The sequence below is a fragment of the Epinephelus lanceolatus genome, chromosome 8, assembly GCF_041903045.1.
Source record: "Epinephelus lanceolatus isolate andai-2023 chromosome 8, ASM4190304v1, whole genome shotgun sequence".
NCBI lineage: Eukaryota > Metazoa > Chordata > Actinopteri > Perciformes > Serranidae > Epinephelus > Epinephelus lanceolatus.
The window spans coordinates 33,375,479-33,394,595 of NC_135741.1; the positions used below are offsets into that span (position 1 = coordinate 33,375,479).

At 40.7% G+C, this 19,117-nt stretch overlaps 1 protein-coding gene across 2 annotated transcripts in view; it reads left to right on the plus strand.

Moving 5' to 3' along the window:
* Positions 1–19,117, plus strand: part of cfap74 (cilia and flagella associated protein 74) — an 88,667-nt gene that overhangs the window by 47,916 nt on the left and 21,634 nt on the right. For both annotated transcript variants that reach the window (XM_033628541.2, XM_033628542.2), the window contains exons 22-23: positions 4,229–4,357; positions 14,875–14,962. In XM_033628541.2, the coding sequence (XP_033484432.2) occupies positions 4,229–4,357; positions 14,875–14,962 (217 nt within the window). The remainder of the gene's footprint in view (positions 1–4,228; positions 4,358–14,874; positions 14,963–19,117) is intronic.

Sequence of the window (19,117 nt, forward strand, 5' to 3'; positions counted from 1 at the left end):
TCCTTCTTGGTCAAATAGCCCTCACACAGCCTGGAGGTGTGTTTGGGGTCATTGTCCTGTTGAAAAATAAATGATCGTCCAACTAAAGGCAAACCGGATGGGATGGCATGTCGCTGCAGGATGCTGTGGTAGCCATGCTGGTTCAGTGTGCCTTCAATTTTGAATAAATCCCCAACAGTGTCACCAGCAAAACACCCCCACACCATCACACCTCCTCCTCCATGCTTCACAGTGGGAACCAGGCATGTGGAATCCATCCGTTCACCTTTTCTGCGTCTCACAAAGACACGGCGGTTGGAACCAAAGATCTCAAATTTGGACTCATCAGACCAAAGCACAGATTTCCACTGGTCTAATGTCCATTCCTTGTGTTTCTTGGCCCAAACAAATCTCTTCTGCTTGTTGCCTCTCCTTAGCAGTGGTTTCCTAGCAGCTATTTGACCATGAAGGCCTGATTCGCGCAGTCTCCTCTTAACAGTTGTTCTGGAGATGGGTCTGCTGCTAGAACTCTGTGTGGCATTCATCTGGTCTCTGATCTGAGCTGCTGTTAACTTGCGATTTCTGAGGCTGGTGACTCGGATGAACTTATCCTCAGAAGCAGAGGTGACTCTTGGTCTTCCTTTCCTGGGTCGGTCCTCATGTGTGCCAGTTTCGTTGTAGCGCTTGATGGTTTTTGCGACTCCACTTGGGGACACATTTAAAGTTTTTGCAATTTTCCGGACTGACTGACCTTCATTTCTTAAAGTAATGATGGCCACTCATTTTTCTTTAGTTAGCTGATTGGTTCTTGCCATAATATGAATTTTAACAGTTGTCCAATAGGGCTGTCGGCTGTGTATTAACCTGACTTCTGCACAACACAACTGATGGTCCCAACCCCATTGATAAAGCAAGAAATTCCACTAATTAACCCTGATAAGGCACACCTGTGAAGTGGAAACCATTTCAGGTGACTACCTCTTGAAGCTCATCGAGAGAATGCCAAGAGTGTGCAAAGCAGTAATCAGAGCAAAGGATGGCTATTTTGAAGAAACTAGAATATAAAACATGTTTTCAGTTATTTCACCTTTTTTTGTTAAGTACATAACTCCACATGTGTTCATTCATAGTTTTGATGCCTTCAGTGACAATCTACAATGTAAATAGTCATGAAAATAAAGAAAACGCATTGAATGAGAAGGTGTGTCCAAACTTTTGGCCTGTACTGTATTTTCTCCTGTCTTAATACCTTCCTTTGCTATGTACCACAATCTGTCTTCGCTTTTCAGCTTTTTCAGTCTAATAAATAAACAATACAAACTTACAAAATATCAAGAAAGGTTATATTCCTACACCTTTGTTCCTTATTAAACACAGAAATACAACAGTACACCTCCTGAATTTTAGTTAATCTCTTTCGCCAAACTAACACAAGCTTGATCACCTTGTCAACTCATTTCAAAAGATGTTTTGTTCATACTCAACAGAAGCAAAATAAAACTCACCTAAACCAACTTGGTTTGTCTTGTTAATTGTTTAGTTAGTTGGTTCACTGTTCCAAAAATCACCAGCTCTGGTTTGGTGGAAATAAACCCTTAATTCATGCAGTTATATGTAAAAATATGCTATTTCCCCCATATTTTCTCTCTGCTGGTGCTGGCTGGCTTATTACAGTCCTGTATCCCCACCACTGGCAGTCGTTTCTCGGCTCAGGTGCCTGTACCATCAGACTGAGCTCTGGTAATGCGTGCTGTGCACTAATATGTCCTTATTACAGCCTCTCCATATGAGTTAAACAGAAAGAAAGATGAGCATCATATTTTCAATGGTATTGAAAATTATATGGGATTCCTAAATATCCTGGTATGTCCTAATATTGTGATACCTTCCAAGCCTAATATTTATTGTATTTGAAATAAATGATTAAAATATGTTGGTGTGAAAGTTAGTTATACCAGGACCCATCTATTTAACCTGACTTCCTCCCGATGAAGACTTTCTCCCATCATAATTACTACAATTGCCAGAGGACTTCTTCACCTAAAAACGGTAACAACCCCAGACCAATAGTTAAGTATGAGGACAAGGTGTCCACATGCAGTACTTTTTGCCTATAGTGTATCATTAAATGCAGATAATAAAACCTTAGAAAGACACATATTAACCCTTAGAAATCCATTTTTGAATCTCATCTATAACTTGAGATTCAGCATCTGCTTAAACATGAAGCTCTACAACCAAATGAAACAAAAATATTAGTATAATGTGATGGTTACATAATCATCATTATCACAGTGTGTTTTTTACCCCAAGGAAGCAAATTGCTGTAAACTGACCTTTAAATCATTAAACATTGCTTCAGAAATAAACTGGTCATAGACAGCCAGTAAAAAACGACAGGATCAGCTAAATGCCCCTGTTAATTAAAATGCCTAATTGCCCTAAATGATTATGTACCCATGAATATTCCTCCCGAGAGTGATTTGAAGGTTATCATTTGGCCGGAATAAAGATAGGGACTTAATATCCCCCAAGTGTCCCTGAGAGTCCTTGCCTCGGGAAAACAACCATCTGGCTGACCTCGCTGTTCAAAGTGGGTCATTTCATTTGAGAGGGGAATCGAAAAATGAGGGGTCCTTCAGTCTGCGTGGCCACGGCTTGCTCATGGCTCACCTTTTTATCTTTGAGGATGAAAGCAGACAATAACAAAATGTTATCACTGTATACGCATATCACCTCCAGCAAGCTTTTTTTTTTTTTTTTTACTGTGTGTTTGTACTGTCATCATTTTATGAAGGTGTATGAGTGTGGGCTGTGGTTGGATGTGTTGGAGAATTCCCAAGGTGAAGAGCCATTTATATCACAAGGCTCAGCTATAACTGAGGCTTGTAGCCACAGGCACAACCATCTGTTGGAGCTCCTAGAAATTGGGTCACCTAAATGGTTTGGACTTGGGGTACATCACTCCATACAAGGCAATTTCCGTGTCACTCAAACAAAAAGTCTTTTCTCTGTCCTTGATGAGTCCCTGTGGGGCTAAGAGGTTTGCCCTGTGAAGTCCTCGGGGCCTATCGTACTTGAAATAGATATACATTTTTTGTTGTTGTTGTCATATAAAATGAATGCATTTACCTGATTGCTGCTATTGTGTTGTCATTTCCTTTATGCCACATGATAAACTACTAGTGTCAACATCATTTCATGTGCATTATTTAAGGGGTAATACCCAACGACGTATCCATTATCAGGAATTAATGGCTGATGGCGAGGCGTGAAATGTGGAGGATGGTTGCCTTCGTGGAGGTCATTAATTCCTGATTATGGACACCTCAGTGGGTATTATCCTGCTCATACCATGGTCATTTGCCAAAGAAAAAAAAATATGACCATTCATTTATATTTTCATGCATTTTGCAATTGAAATCGCAAGTTTTTCAAAGATATAACTCCGTTTCCCACCTGAGGTTTTATCTAATACATGGAACCATTATTACCATCCAGTAAAGTTCTTACGTAATGGACACATCTTTTTACAACTCCAGTAAATAGGACGAACCTTAGATGTGACTTGGCAACAAGAGATATTTCTAGTCCATTTAGCTTATAGAAGCCTTTGGCTGAGCCATAAACCAGGAAGCTAATGTCATGTTAGAAAATTTAAAGTCAATAACATTGCGTACAGTTGACAAACACTAAATATAATTTAACAGTATGTTTAACAATAAGACTAGCTAGCTATCCAGCCATGTCACAAATTTTCACAAACAAATCATGCACCATGTGTAGTGTTACTGTCACCTACAGCCTGAAGTTGAATAGCGGATGGGATGCCAGATGATCACTGATGTGACACAAAATATCAGAGGGTGTCTACATCTTGCAGCTTGTGTTACAGTCTCCACCCTGTGGCGTTCAGATGATGAGTCATTGACGACTACACTCAGTGTTGGAAATGAATAGTAAACTGAGGCTTTGACTGCGTCCCTGTTGCTACGGCTACTCATATTAGATACAGGCTGATAATGTAGCCAGCATATTAATTTAGAACTTTGAACAGACATTTTCACTGGAACTCCTTAGTAGATGTCCTATATCAGGTTTTAATGGACAGCCTCTCCAATCAGAATCGAGTATTGCCTGAGAGTTACTGCCTGTGCGTTATTTTTCAATAACAATGCAGATTGCCCTGGATTAATGCACTCAGTGTGTTAGCATTAAGCTAACGAAATCATATCTGTTTGCATGACAGAGCCAGCACAGCCTTGAAGCTGACCTTTGAGGTGTGTCCGGAAATGAGGAAACACATGGAGATCCTTCCAAAGACAGGCTTCATCCAGACTCAATCAAGCTTTAATGCCCAACTCAAGTTCCTGCCGAGGTAAGGAAGGACACGCAGAGGATGCAATGATAATGGAATCACTGGAGCATTCATAATCTTATTTTAGACTGAAAGCTTGTTAAGATTCTATCAACCTTCTATAAAAGTGCAAACCATTTCACTCCAAAGGAGACTTGTCATATGTATTGAGCCAGGCTTGCAGTTTTGTGACTCCCAGCCTCTGTTTCTTCAATAAAGGAGAAACATACAGATTTCCTTTTTAACAAAAACTGCCATAGACTATACACACTGTACACAGAAAAGTCTCATTGAAGTACTCTTGTTAGCAATAAACAATACACCATTTTTTACAAAAATATAAAACACAAATCTTACTGCAAACAAATATCACATCAGATTGTATGAAAAGTGGATACAGTGTGATCAATGTAATCTCTCCTTTTTCATTCAGTTTTCAACTCAGGCACACTGTGGCCTACTTATAGCCCTTTTCCGTACATGTCTGTCTTGGATTGACTCAGTTTGACTTGGTGCATCTCCATACAATAGGTCTACCCACTTCAAGGTGTGTCTGTAACTGATGATGCACCTGAAAATCAGCGGAACATTTCATGGTGTTTGACTTTGTTATACTGTTGTTGGAGTTTATTCATTTTTTCTCAGCATTGTACAAAATTACGCCAGATGCTGATCTCTTCCAGCTTCCTTGCAACGCAAACCAAGGGCTTGCCATTTTCTTGTCTCTTTGCTTTGTTTTTGAGACGCAGTTGAAACTGATAAAGTATCTATTGTGTGTGGCAATAGGAGGCTATTTAAACATGTTGCTAAATTGTCACTGAATGCTGAATAATGATGACAAAACCCAGCTGACGTCACGGCAACCCACTTGGAGGCGGTCGGGCGCGTTGTGGCCCGACTCCGGAAGTGGTCTATCTCAGGCACGACTTTGCGCAACTGAGTCCAACTTGACACAACATGGTGCTTTTAAACTGGTAATTGAAAAGCAAATCAACATGGCATTGTCTGATTGTTTGGCGCAGATGAAATATATTACCAGTCAGAGACAACATTCTTTTAGTTTGAAAACTTGACTAAAGCTTTTGACCCACAATTTTTGAGCAGATCTGTATCAGTGTAGCTAGTCTAGCTTTAAATTGAATAGAGAGATAACTGTGCCATGCACTGGTTCCATCACAATGATATTTGCCATACATCTCATGGCGATAGAGGAGCATGAATGCTCACAATTTGTTCGCAGAGTTTCATGCTATCAATCAGTCAAACAAGCCATTAAATAAAATAACACTGCTTCATTACCATGCCACTAGCAGTGATCTGTGAGCTAATGTTAGCAACCCATGCTCCTACCCTGCTAGTCTGCACTGATATTAGAGAAACTGTAACAAGTTCAACAACTTTGCAGCTGGACACTTTTAAATTACGGGCATCATATGCCATAAAAAAGGGGGAATTTGACATGGAAATGTGTCAAAATGCGACTGTCATGCACAAATCAGCAATAACAATGTCATGTTAGCTAGTTAGTTAGCTAGTGAGCTACCGAGACATCAGCATACTACAAGCATTTTTTTTTTTTGTTTTTTTTTAAGCTTGTCATAAGGAAATAACAATTATACATTGAAACAACATTAAACCAAGACAATACAATGGTTGTTGTATTTTTTAAATCTTTATTAATAATAACATACATTTGTGGTTTTCTTTTGTTTTCTGTGCAGCCATCTTGCCAATGAGTTGTCATTTGGTGTACCATGTAGTGCTAATACTATACTGACTCCTCTATCCAAACAAAAATCAAGACACCTGAGGGGTAAGGGCCAATTGGTAGGGGCAAGGGGTGTATTGGGATTAAGCCTTTGTGTTGTAGATTGGAAAAATAATAACAGGATCTCTTTGTTTACTCCAAATGATCTCAGCCTCCTAAGAAATTAAATGCCTTGTTGTACCTTGCTACAGACATAGTCTACATGTGCACTACAGCATAAAGCAGCATCCACATAGATGCCTAAATATTTATAGTAGGAGGCTTTTAAGGACAATTCTGGTCCAACTAAATATCCTTTAAATAATATATTTGTTATTAGTATTCTACAAAGTTTACTGTATGTGATAGCTTCCCTTTTTAATAGCAGCGTGCTGTGGAGTCTTATGGAGATACAAATGGCAACAATTTACAGCCAGTCGACAGCCAGCGGGTGTAAAACAGTTGCTTCAACATACTTGCTCTCTGAGCATGATGGTAATGGTTTCTAATGACTTTGAAGGACGTGGTAATTCTTTCTACGACAATACAAGCTCTATATTTAGATGGAGAGGCAGGAGTTGAACTGCAGTTTGAATGCCAGGAGAGCGGACAGGAGACCCCCAGGGCAAATATGAGAGGCGAGCAGTATGTAAAAACTCAGCGTGGGCGCCAGTATTCTTCTGCCCACCCTCTTTTTTCCCTTCACAGTTCAGCAGCTGATAGCTGGGAGGATATTGATGGAAAAAAATAATAACAGGAGGAAATTTTATTCACACATGACAAAAGTTAAGGGCATGCAGTGGTCATCGTTCAACAGGGGGACAGGAGGGGAAAGTGGGGAAATGTCGGTAATCTGCCTTAGTGAATCAGCAGCGGTTTAATGCGAGGATTAGAGTACAGCATTACTCGTGCTGCTGCTGAGATGATGCAGCGTTCACAAGCACTAAGACAGCTACAGCAACCACCCCCTCCCTACTCACACTTTCTCTCTCTGTGTCTCTCTCTTTCGCTCTTGTGCTGTCTTCTCCCACTCTCTCACACATACTTCTCTTTTTCTTGGCCTCTCACCTCTGTGCTTAACTATACTTCTCTCTCTTTGCCTTTCTCAATCTCTGCAGTCCTCTGTCTCTGCACCCCTTCACTTTCCCTCTAACTCTACATCTACTCTGCCTCTCTCTGTTACTCTCAAACTCCTCTCATCCCTCTATGCGTCCACCATCCACCACTGCTTATATGCTGGCCCTGATTCTGCTTATATAACCTGAGACACCAGACCCAGTTCCCTGTGCTCTCATTGTTCTTAAAGGATCATTCCAGTTTATTGAAACTTGGATCTTACTTTGTAGATTAGTGCTATTGAATATGATAACGTTGAACTCACCATGTTAATTGCTGGGATCTGGGGACAAATTGGCATTGCTAAAAACTAAATCTGGTAGTAGCCTGATGAACTGATTTGCTGTTTCATTCCCTGTTATTTATTCTGACACTGAGTTCACATTAGTGGATTTTTGTTTTGGAGAGGTTGTTATTTTGCCCTAACAATTTGGTGTATCTGCTCCGTTGACCTTAGCAGTACAGTATTAGCAGATCCTGTAGCATTTTTTTAAAGGAGACCTATCATGCTTTTCTGTATTTTCTGTCATATGTAATGTTACAATGTCAGATGTTCATATCAAACATGGCCAAAGTTTTAAATACTGAGGTAAACCAAGTGAAAATAATCTCTGCGAGCAAAACCATCATGTTTCAGACTGTTCTGAATACTCTGTTTCTACTGGGGTTTTTTTTCTACGTATGAGACAAGCTGACATCAGCTGGTGACGGATTTCCTCATATGGTCATCCGCTCCAGGCACACTTCTGCAAGTGTTAACATTCAGTGTTGCCAGCTTGACAGCTTTCTCACTAGATTTAGCAACTTTTTAGACCCTCTTTGTGACTGTATTTCTAAAAAGCAACTTGTGACAAATTTAGCAACTTATTCAGAAATAGAGTCAATTATATTATATTTTGATTCGTTCCCATGCTTTGTGCTTGGAGTAACATCAGTCCATGGCTCTTCTGCTAACAGTGCCGAAACCTTCCCTCTTTGCACAGCAGCACTGTGCAGACATTTAGTAGGTGAGGGACAAGCAGGATGAGAGGAGATGCCGCCTGCTGAATTGTGGGAGTTCAGTTGTAGTGAGTCTCTATGGTTACACTGATACTCTCACCCTCTGGATTTAGAGAGCAAGAAAGCTCTCATTGCATTTAAATTTTGTCAAGGATTTTTCTATTGAATCTAATTCAGCAAAGGTGTAAAAAGCTCCCATTATCTTAAATGAATGTGCGGTGATGCCATTATTGTGCTGTCATCCAGCAACTTTTAGCAACTTTTGAAGCTAGTGCTAGCTACTTTAAAGAGACAGGCGCTAAAACAGAGCATTTCAGACTGAGAGTGAATACAGGTATATTCAGGCAGGCAATATGAGAAAAAAAGTGTTTTTTGAAAATTAAACTATGTAAATATATTGTAGTTGAAACTCAAAATAGTATAAATAAAGAATACAAAACTTAAAATTAGCATTATAGGTCCCCTTTAATGATGGTCGAGGCAATATGCCAATTTAAAAGTAGATATATGAGTAAGGCAACTTACAGTCACAACTTGTATAGATGCGTCAGTCACACACAATCACAGTTTTTGCTGCAATTATTCTGATGATGAAACATTTAAAGTTTGGTCTACATCCTATGAAAAGAAATACTGTCATTTTGGGCTACCATCTTTGTTTAGATCAGGGAGTCTCAACATTAATGGCTTAAGAATCCTTTTTATTGTGCAGGGGATGGAATATATCGTTAAACAGATGTTTTGAAGAGACTTTAAAACAGAAGCCAAGTGTTGCTGAAGAACTGTCTAGGTTTGTAAACGTCATCAGGGGTTTAGCTTTCAGAAAAGCTAATGTTTTCTTAATGGCTCAAACGTAATGATAATACTAAGAGGTGCATGCTTGGCTAGGTGACTACAGGGCTATCATAACCAGAAGAAATGGGGGCCAAAGCTGTGAGAATAAGATCAGAATTGTCCTTTAAGATGGCCCAAGTGCAAATGCCCTGCAAATTCACACAAATCACACTGGGTATGGAAAATGTTTCCAGCATGTCAGCAAGCTGTGTTCCGGACTGTCTCATCTCTGTCATGGTTGGATCTCGCCTTCTAATCTGTTGATTTTTGGTAGGTTTGCTTTTGTTTTATGCAGTGGCGGTGTGTCATTTAAAATGGCACTGCCAAGTGTTCCTAGCCAGAGCCTGTGATTGGATTTCCAAATCCTCATTAGGAGCACTGCCTTCACTCACTGTCTCTGCCACACACACACACACACACACACACACAAACTGTTAAATCTGGATTCTGAAATGACTCATAGCTTTCATTCTTTGCACAGGTGTTTGCTTCTTGCCTTCCCTCCCCGGGCTTTTGGGAGAGGGTGAGCACATTCTTGCTTCCTGCTCTGAAGGATTGCGCTCATCCTGCCCACATTCCTTCACCGTCTTTCCTATGCTTCATCCCTCTCTGCCTGTCTTCCTCCACTTTTATTTGTCACCATGCAACCCACATGTTTCTCTCACATATCCAGAGCATCGTTCCATACACTACATAAATCCCTCTGTACAATATCAAGGCCAGTGGTTCACACGTTTGTGATCCTGTTCTGCTAAGAGGTATTTGCATTCAGCTGGACACTGACAGTCTAATAATCACAGTCTATTGGCATTGCATTCATTTAGCATTTTATTCGTGTTGGCCAGTTTCTGTTTGGAAGAGGAGGCCATTTTCTTACTTTGTCACTGTCAGTTGACACAGACATTGCGATGGCGGTTGCTTGGAGGGGTTAATGTTTTTCACATTAATTCAAGAAATATGGCAATTTAAGTGTTATTATTTCTGTAAGTCAACCTACAACAACCTCTATAGGTTGGTCTTATTTACACTTGTCACCTTTTTTTGTGGCTGTTTTTCTGTCAATTTTTTCATGGCTTAGTTAGGGAGCTAGCTCTGCAGAAACCCCCTATTCTTAATTATGCCTACAAAACTCTGATTGGTGGATTGTTTCTCCAACCAGGAGGAAACAGCAGTAAAACAGACTTAGTATAACGGCTGAACAAATTGAAAGTGTTTCACACAAGCAACCAGGAACAAAGCTGGCCTCTGAAGCCACTATAGCCAACATAGTGGCCACACTGTATATTTACAACTTTCAGACTGTAATTCAGCCCTATTTTGAGGTACATCAACTTCCCAGAATGAACACACATAATCTTCAAAAAAACTGTAAAATTCACTAATAACCAAATCCAGAGTTAAAGCCACAGTGTGTAGGAATTTCTCCCATCTAACGTTGAAATCATATATTGTATTCAAACAGATGGCGCACTCTAGCGCCTCACTGTTTCAAACACGTATTGCAACAACTGTAGCCACTGTGTACCAAAAAGCTATGATAACACTGATGAAACCATGTCATCCGATACTTCATGGAGTATTCATTCAGGCTCCTACACAGACACACGCGACGCGAGCTGACAAACCCCCTCCTCACCATGCTGGCTGTGTTTACAACGTAGGACTGTTGGGGCGGATGTAAATTGAAACAAACCAATCACGTCTTGTCCTTTGACAACTGACAAGTGGCTCAACCTCACACACCTCATCCCTCTCCTTGCATTACTGCGCCGCTAACAGCTGTTAGTGGCCAGCGGCACTACTGCCGCATAACAAAGTCCCACTCTTTGAGCATAATGCAGGATCATGTATTATGCAGCATCACGGGAGACGGAATCCTCGTCGCCAAGAAAGTGCAAAAGGGAATCAAAAAGGCAGCGTGACCGGCGAATTAAAAAAACAAGCATTGGGGTGCCTTTCCCAGGTGGAGAGAGCTGATGAAGGAGAAAGGTAATACAATCACAGGCCAGCGCTAACAGCGGCTAACAGCAGCTAACAGCGGCTAACAGCGGCTAACAGCTAACAGTGGTGCAGTGATGGGAGGAGAGGGATGAGGCTGTTAAAGACTGGCCGCTAACAGCGGCTAACAGCCAACAGCGGCGCTGGCCTGTGATTGCATTACCATTCTCCCTCAGCAGCTCTCTCTACCTGGGAAAGGCTACCCCGATGTGGGCCTTCGTTTTTTTAATTCGCCGGTCACGCTGCCTTTTCTATTCCCTTTTGCGCTTTCTTGGCGACAAGGATTCCGTCTCCCATGATGCTGCATATGCACGGTCCTGCATTATGCTCAAAGAGTGGGACTTTGTTTCAAATTTGCCAGGGTAGTAGCGAAGCGCCTCTTGCTCCTCTCCTTCGGCTCCTCAGTCACGCAGTGCTGGCCTGGCTCTCAACGAAAACGCCGAAGGCGGTGCTGTATGTCCCTTGCTGGCGGGTGTATTCTCAAGATGGCGAAACGTAATGGAACCCCACAGACGACTTACCCGCACAATGTACAAACAAATCCGAAATTCTCCTTTTACGAGAATAAGTCAGATTATTGGTGGAGGTAATAGTACACCAGTGATGACATATTTATGAATGCAGACATCAGTTTTTGCCAATAAACAACTGAAAATGTTACACAATGTCCCTTTAAAGCGAGCAAGCCAGAGAGGGAGTGGTTGGGATGTGAGGTTGACATTTTTTTTTATATTTGCTGAAACTGTCACTATATTCTGAAAGATGTACATAAGACAGATAGTCTGAGAAAAGATTATGTCCTCCCTTCCTGCTGTTTCTAATGGTATTCGCTAGAATCAGATCTTGGCACAGCAGCAACAACCAATCAGAGCCGAGGAGTCTCTACGACAGGTGTCAATCATGTAAATCACTCCGTTAACTTCGGACAAACTGTCAAACTGGTCAGTGCTGATCAAATATGAATCAAGATTCTGTTACTGCATTATCTATTTCTGGCCTCAAATGTTTTCGGAAACATATTTTAGTGCACGGTTTATCTGTAAAATGAGAGTTATTGAGAGAGTTACTCCAGCCTGTGGCCCTTTACTGCATGTCATTCCCTCTCTCTCTCTCCCCCTTTTACACTCAGCTTTCCTATCGATTAAAGGCAGAAATGCCCAAAAAATATCTTTAAAAACAAAAAAAAACAAAATGAGAAAGTTATTGAGCCGGCCACCATGCTGGATACAGTGAACTAAAGCACCAGGCACCGCCTACCAGCCAGACAACTTTCTCATGTTACAGCTAAACAGTACACTAAAATATGTTTCTGAAAACATTTGAAGCCAGGAATAGGCAATGAAGTAACATTATCTTGATTTCAATTTGATCAGTGCTGCCTAGTTTGACCGCAATTCGCCAGCAGTGCTTGACATGATTGAAAGCTGCTTTGGAGACACTCAGCTCTGATTGGTTGTTTTAGTTCACATGCACTAAGGCCATTAGAAGTGCTACAAGGCAATAGAGTAGGCAGAGGAGTATGATTTTTTTTTTCACAGATTATCTGTCTCTTTTAGTGCTGTACGGATATCGAGACATTTTCTCCAAATATTATTAAAAAAACGGTGATATCGTTATAAAAGTTACCAATTACTGCTCAATGCTGTATCCAGTTTCCTTTATACATCCATGGCTTCTATCACCACATTTACATTTTAGATTTAAACCTGTCTTGCCATGTTACCTGCTTACTTTAACGCTTTACTTTTAAAACACAATAATTCAAGGGTCACGTAAACAGTCAGCATGTAGAGAATTTCAATCCAACACAAGACCAGAAGAAAATTTTAACCTGATGACATGATCATTGGAATAGGATGGCTTGAATGAACGGTTTTAGGTGTAATCCCTGAGGAGCGAGGCAATGTGTCCCACCCCGGCAGTTCCGGCTGATAAAAGGGAGATTACAAGGATGATTTACTACAGATTACACCAAACAGCTCTACCAGTACATCCACGGATATGTCACAGCTCACACCAGTAACAGAAACTTTAATGATGACAATGACTTGGAAGAAAGCAAACAAACGAACAAAATAGCGTTTTTAGTTAACATGATTTTTAAGATTTCTTTCACAGTCATTTACTGTATTTTTTTGCCCCTCCATTTCTGCATAGTGAAAAATCCCTAAGCTTCTTAATGGGTAATCCTTTTCATCATCACTTTTTAATGGTGAAGTGAAATCCAAGCAGGATTACATATTGAAGAGGAATATGTATTTCAAATATATTGTATTTGCTCCCATCAGATAAAAATAAGCACAAAAGCAGCTACTTTTCCTAAAGTCAAACCTAACTTCAACTTAAAATTTACTGATAAATATTTTTTTTTTAAGTTTTTCCAGCCTTGCTCTCATGGATTCTAGGTGATCCTCACAAATAGCTTTTCTTTTACGTTTCAGTTTTTTTTAGGAATGGAAATGTAGATAAAGTAGATGAAGTTTTGCCCAGTTGTTTTAGTAGTTCTAGGTGAAATCCTTTGGAGATATGCACTGCAGCTCTCTGTCTCGGTACCACAAAGTTATAGAACAACTATTTCAATTTTACAGTGTCCTCTACTAATCTCAGAAGTGTCATTAAAGACTATGGAGGAGAATTACTCTTGGACGAGGCTGCCGATAATCTGACTGCAGAGAAGAAAAGCACCCAAGTAAATCTGTGCAGGACACTGACAAATCTGAAACCTCATCCATCCATCCACAAAATTCTCCCGAGCATATGGGCCTGGCGACGTCCCACCACGCTTTTCCACTCTGCCCTGCCAAGCTAATTCAAGAGTGACTCTCCAGCAGCGATTCTATTTGCAGGCAGAACAAGAGTGCTTCCTTAAATACACCCCCTGTGCTCATTGGTCAAGCTATGCAGGGAAAAAAACATTTTTTTTCATCAGTCCCCTTTGTAAATGAGGAGATTTCATTTTGATGTGCAAGGAGGCGGCCTTTCTGGCTTTGAGACATGAAGAGTGTTGTAGTAGAACAGGAGGAATATGAAACACCAGCCTGTCCTCGAACCTGAAGCTGGCAGATTCGTTGAAGACGAGGCTCGGTTGTAACGCTTTTAAAAACACACTGACATCTGGAGAGCCTTAAAACCACTGACATTTACAGTATTAGCTCTCAAGCCTTCAACCAGCATTAAGAGCGTAAAGAGGGAAAGACAGAGAAGACAGTTGATAGGGGAAAAATAGAGGAAGGAAGAGCAGGGAAAAAGGAGAGGGGTGTTGGGAGAAGGAGAGAGAAAATGAGAGGTGGGGGTGGATCTGAGCCACAAACTGCATTTGACACTTGACCACTGTTTACATGATAATGAACTATACATACATACATACATATATACAGTGTATATATACTGTATATGTGTTATGTTGGAGGACTGGAGTTTTACATAAGCCTGTGCATGACTACTGGGCCTCTTTGAATCATGCTTACGTCTCCCATCACCATGGCTACAACCTACAGTAGTGTGGAGGCGCGCTCTACATCTCTCTCCTGCTTTCCCTGGTGAGCCGATCCTACAGTCGTGGGTTAAAGTAAAGTAATGGGTCTTCAGGGTCCTGAATCTTTATCTCTCTTTGAAGAGCTTGACAGTGGCTCGTGGCTTTTGACTGATGTGCTGCAAACAGAAATAGTAACCTTTAAAACCACTGTTGCAGTTGTGTGTTTATTATCAACCTAATTGGTGTCTTAGCTCCTCTCTGCTCGGGAACACGCACGATGTAAAAATAAAACGTTTTTAGGAGAAAGTGCCTTTTTGCATAACAGTGTGTGTTCTCACAGTGCACCTGCCCTTTTCTGCTCTCTCATAGATGCTCCTTATCCAAAGATGCCAAGAAGCTTTTTGACAGAGATACAGGAGTCCTGGAGGTTCCAATGACGGTGCAAGTAGCCGGGCAGGTTTGTATTATAACAATACACTGCAGTGTGTTTTACAGTAAACCTCCCTGTGATCTTGAAAACACTGTTCTTATCGTGCGATACAGGGCTTGTGTCCTACTTTGTGGCTAAAACAGAAGCAGAGCTGCTGAAGGTTGTAACCTATTTTGCTGGTAACAAGCTAAAATTATCTCCCACCCCCAAGGCCCAGTTACTCCATGGGCGCTAATAAGCCAAGCATAAAGGTTATCCCATATTGTTTTACTGAATATTTCTCCAGAGGCTTGAAAAAGGAAAGCAGAAGTCTATGTGTCCTCTTCTTCCTCCACGGAGTACATCTTATTTGCTTACATAAACTCTAGTCATGTATTTGTATATTTATTGGTTTGATTATTTTTATTAAACATCACACCTTTCAACATGGATGGTTATGCTTACAATTGCTTGCTTAATAAAGAAAGCAATTACATAGAGCCTTCATATATGACATGCATAAAATGGCTTGCATAGCAGGATATATATAACACATAAAACATGAGTACACTGGTGCATTTGCAGCACAGGTGATGTTAAATGACTGACAGATGGAGAGCTTCCACACCTTTTATGGGCATGAAACAGTAAAAAGATGAGCATCTGTGTTCTAAACTTTTAGATTCTTTGAGCAATTACAAAAGCCACAAGCACATGTGTAAAAATGTAAATAGAGAAGCTTACAGCTCCCATGGTGCAAATCCTAAGGACCCTTGAACCTTCAAGGCTGAAGATTCAAGGGTCTTTTTTGTCAAATAAACAACAATCACAAGAGCAATTGTTGCCTTTGAAATTAAATTAAATTAATTCAGTTTTAGATTCTGGGTTATTTCTGTGCAAATTTAGCAACTTTTGCACTGTTTTATTCCCAACTGCAAAGACGAAGCTCTGATTCACATCTCCGCCCGGCTTTTTCCTCACTAACAACATCAGCTGAAGCTATTGTATTATTCAGACCCATCCGTCAAACCAAAGTGACCTCTCAGAACCAAGTGCAGGTATTGTTCTTGACGGTATCCTAAACATAGACACACAGAAGGCTGGATGATTTAACATTGCAAAAGGGGTCTGCTATCTTACTATCTTACTATACAGTATAATGACGAAAACTCTGTCTGTGTGTGTGTCTGTGTGTGTCTGTTCCACGTTTTTCTCCTCACTGACTTGGTCAATCCATGTGAAATTTGGCACAGTGGTAGAGGGTCATGGGAGGATGTGAATGAAGCAATATTACATCAATTGGCCAAAGGGGGGCGCTATAGCAACCGATTGAAATTGCAAACTTTGAATGGGCATATCTCATGCCCCGTATGTCATAGAGACAATGAAACTTTGCACAGAGATGCCTCTCCTCATGAGGAACACATTTGCCTCAAGAACCCATAACTTCCGGTTATATAGATTTTCCGCCATTTTGAATTTTTTGAAAAACACTTCAAATCGATCTATTCCTAGGAAGTTTGACCGATCTGCATGAAACTCGGTGAACATAATCTAGGGACCAATATCTAAAGTCCCCTCTCGGCAAAAGTTGGAAAACTTACTAAAACTGAGCTTCTATAAGGCAATGAATATTGCGGAGGGCGTGGCTCATCACATGAAGGTGTATAACATCTCAAGGGTTTCACCGATCACCACGCAACTTTGTAGGCATATGACCACACATAATCTGAGGGGACCCCTCCATTATTGACCCCATCAAACAAAATGGGGGCGCTGGAGAGCTAATTTCTTATCTAGGCCTAACCGCCATATCGATTTTTACTAAACTTGGTAGATATGTAGAACAGGACACCTCAAGGTGACTGGAGAAATTTAACTCTAATTGGCAACTGGGTGGCGCTATAACAACAGAAAAATGCTTAAAAATGGCTAAAATGCAACCGATCACTGTGGCTCCCCCTGTGGCCCAATGTTTTTGTTTTTTTTTTCTTTCTATTTTTTGGTATGACTAAGTCATGGTATGGTATGGTGTACATAATCACGGAAACTGTCAGAGTGTCATTCTGTCTGTCCCACGTTTTTTCTACTCACTGACGTGGTCAATCTATGTGAAACTGCACATAGGCATTGAGGATTGGCGTAGGTAGAAGGTGACAAAGCTACTTTTTCCAAAAATTACACTATTAGTATATTCTTTTACAAAGTCGCTTTTAATTGAATTGTATGCATTCATCCCACAAGTTACTACGCACGCGCGCTGATAAATGTATCCACCTCAAACGGACATCAGCTGTAGCCGAGCAGTCGTACTATTAAATTCACAAAAACTCTGTCTGAATACATTGCTCTTCTTAATGGGTTCAGTTGACTTTTTAATCTGCAGTTTCCTATGACCTGTATCCCAAACACACACCATGTGAAACTGTACGTGGGCAGCTGTGCACTCAATGGGTATGGACTAGTGTTATATCAGTTTTAATAATGTCAACTTTGTCTTCATGATCATGTTCTGTCAGTCAGTTTGGCATGGCTTCTACAGTAATACCGCAGTAAACATGAGCCAAAAAAAAGATGGTCAGAGATGCAAATCAGAGCTGTAGTGAATTCAGAATGCTTTGTTTTTGCATTTGGGAATAACGTGGGGCTGCTGTGGCTCAGGAGGTAGAGTGGAACCACTAATCTGAACATGGGCGGATAGATCCCTGGCTTGTCCAGTCCGCACAATGAAGTTTACTTTGGCATACTCAATACTGAACTCAAAATTGCTCCTGATGGCCGTGCCATAAATGTGTGACTATGTGTGAGTGTTTAAACTAAGTAGCAGGTGGCGGATTATATGGTAGCCTTGGCCACTAAGGTGTGAATGTGTGTATGAATGGGTGAATGTGACATGAAGTGTAAAAGTGCTTACAGTGGTCAGAAGACTAGAAAGGTGCTACATACTGTAAGTGCAAGTCCATTTACCATCTTGTGTTTTCAGCACTCTAAAAAGCATCATCTCTTGATGTGAAACTGATATTGTAATATAACTGTAGATATATCTACTTCATAGATTTGTTGTTTTATTGTAGCTTTATAGAACAGTGCAACAAACATTGATAAGAAGACTGTTTGAAGTTCAGTGTCAAACAAAAAAAAAAATCCTCTAAAGAGGCACAAATATCCTCTTTTCTAGGTCCAACTTGCATTTTGAAATATGAAAACAGTCAAGTCAGGAGCCCTTGAAGTGGAAAATAAATAGCTTACAGCAACTGAATTCCTTCAGCTCGTCAGCAGCAGCCTTTATTAAAGAACACAGAGCAGCTGCTTAGACATTCGTGCTGCAATGATGCCAGTCCTCTTTCTCAGTAAATCTAAATCTGGTCAGTCTTCTTGCCAAATCGTCACCTTCCTCCCCCTCCCCATCCAGCCCCCTATTCCCCGTCTCGAGCAGGACAAGAGGAGAGGATTGTGGGGGGAGCAGAGTCAAAGACTGGGCCAGGATGCTCCTGCGGCGCACCAAAGCTGTTGCCCCCAGTCTCAGGCCCTGAGCTCCTGGCATTTAACCATGTGCCTACACACACACTGTTGTATGGTCACCAGACGCCACAGCAGCCAGGAGAGCAACGGTGCAGAGACCAATAAACAAGGTCATCTGCTGAGCACTGACATGATTCAAGAAGGCGTTATCTACCTAAATGTGTGTTAAAGGATAACGCTGATATTTGATAAATTATTGCCAATAAATCCTAAAAAACACCAAAACCAGCAAATTGATTTATCCTACTGTTTGTATTGTGTCTGTGTATCCGAAGACCTTCGGCCTTGTTTGTTATTAAAAAACACAAACAAATGAGCCACACTGTTACACCGGGTGATGTCTTCCTTTGTGACCGTTAACACAGCCACACATTACACTACACTATGCTGCTATAAATAATCATGAGCAATAAATATGTAGTAATCCACCACTTAAAATAGTCCCAAATAAATGCATGTAATGTTTGCTAAAATCTACAATGCTCAGATGTTTTAGGGAATTATTTTGCCTTTTTTTTTAAAAAAAAAATAAAAAAAGATTTACCTCCTGGCCGAGGGCCACAGACAGATTATTGTCAATAAAAAAACAAATAACACCAGCCTTGCATGATGAGCACAAACAAAAATACCCATATCTCCCATATCTCTTTCATCTTTGTGAAATTACAGATTTAAAGGAAC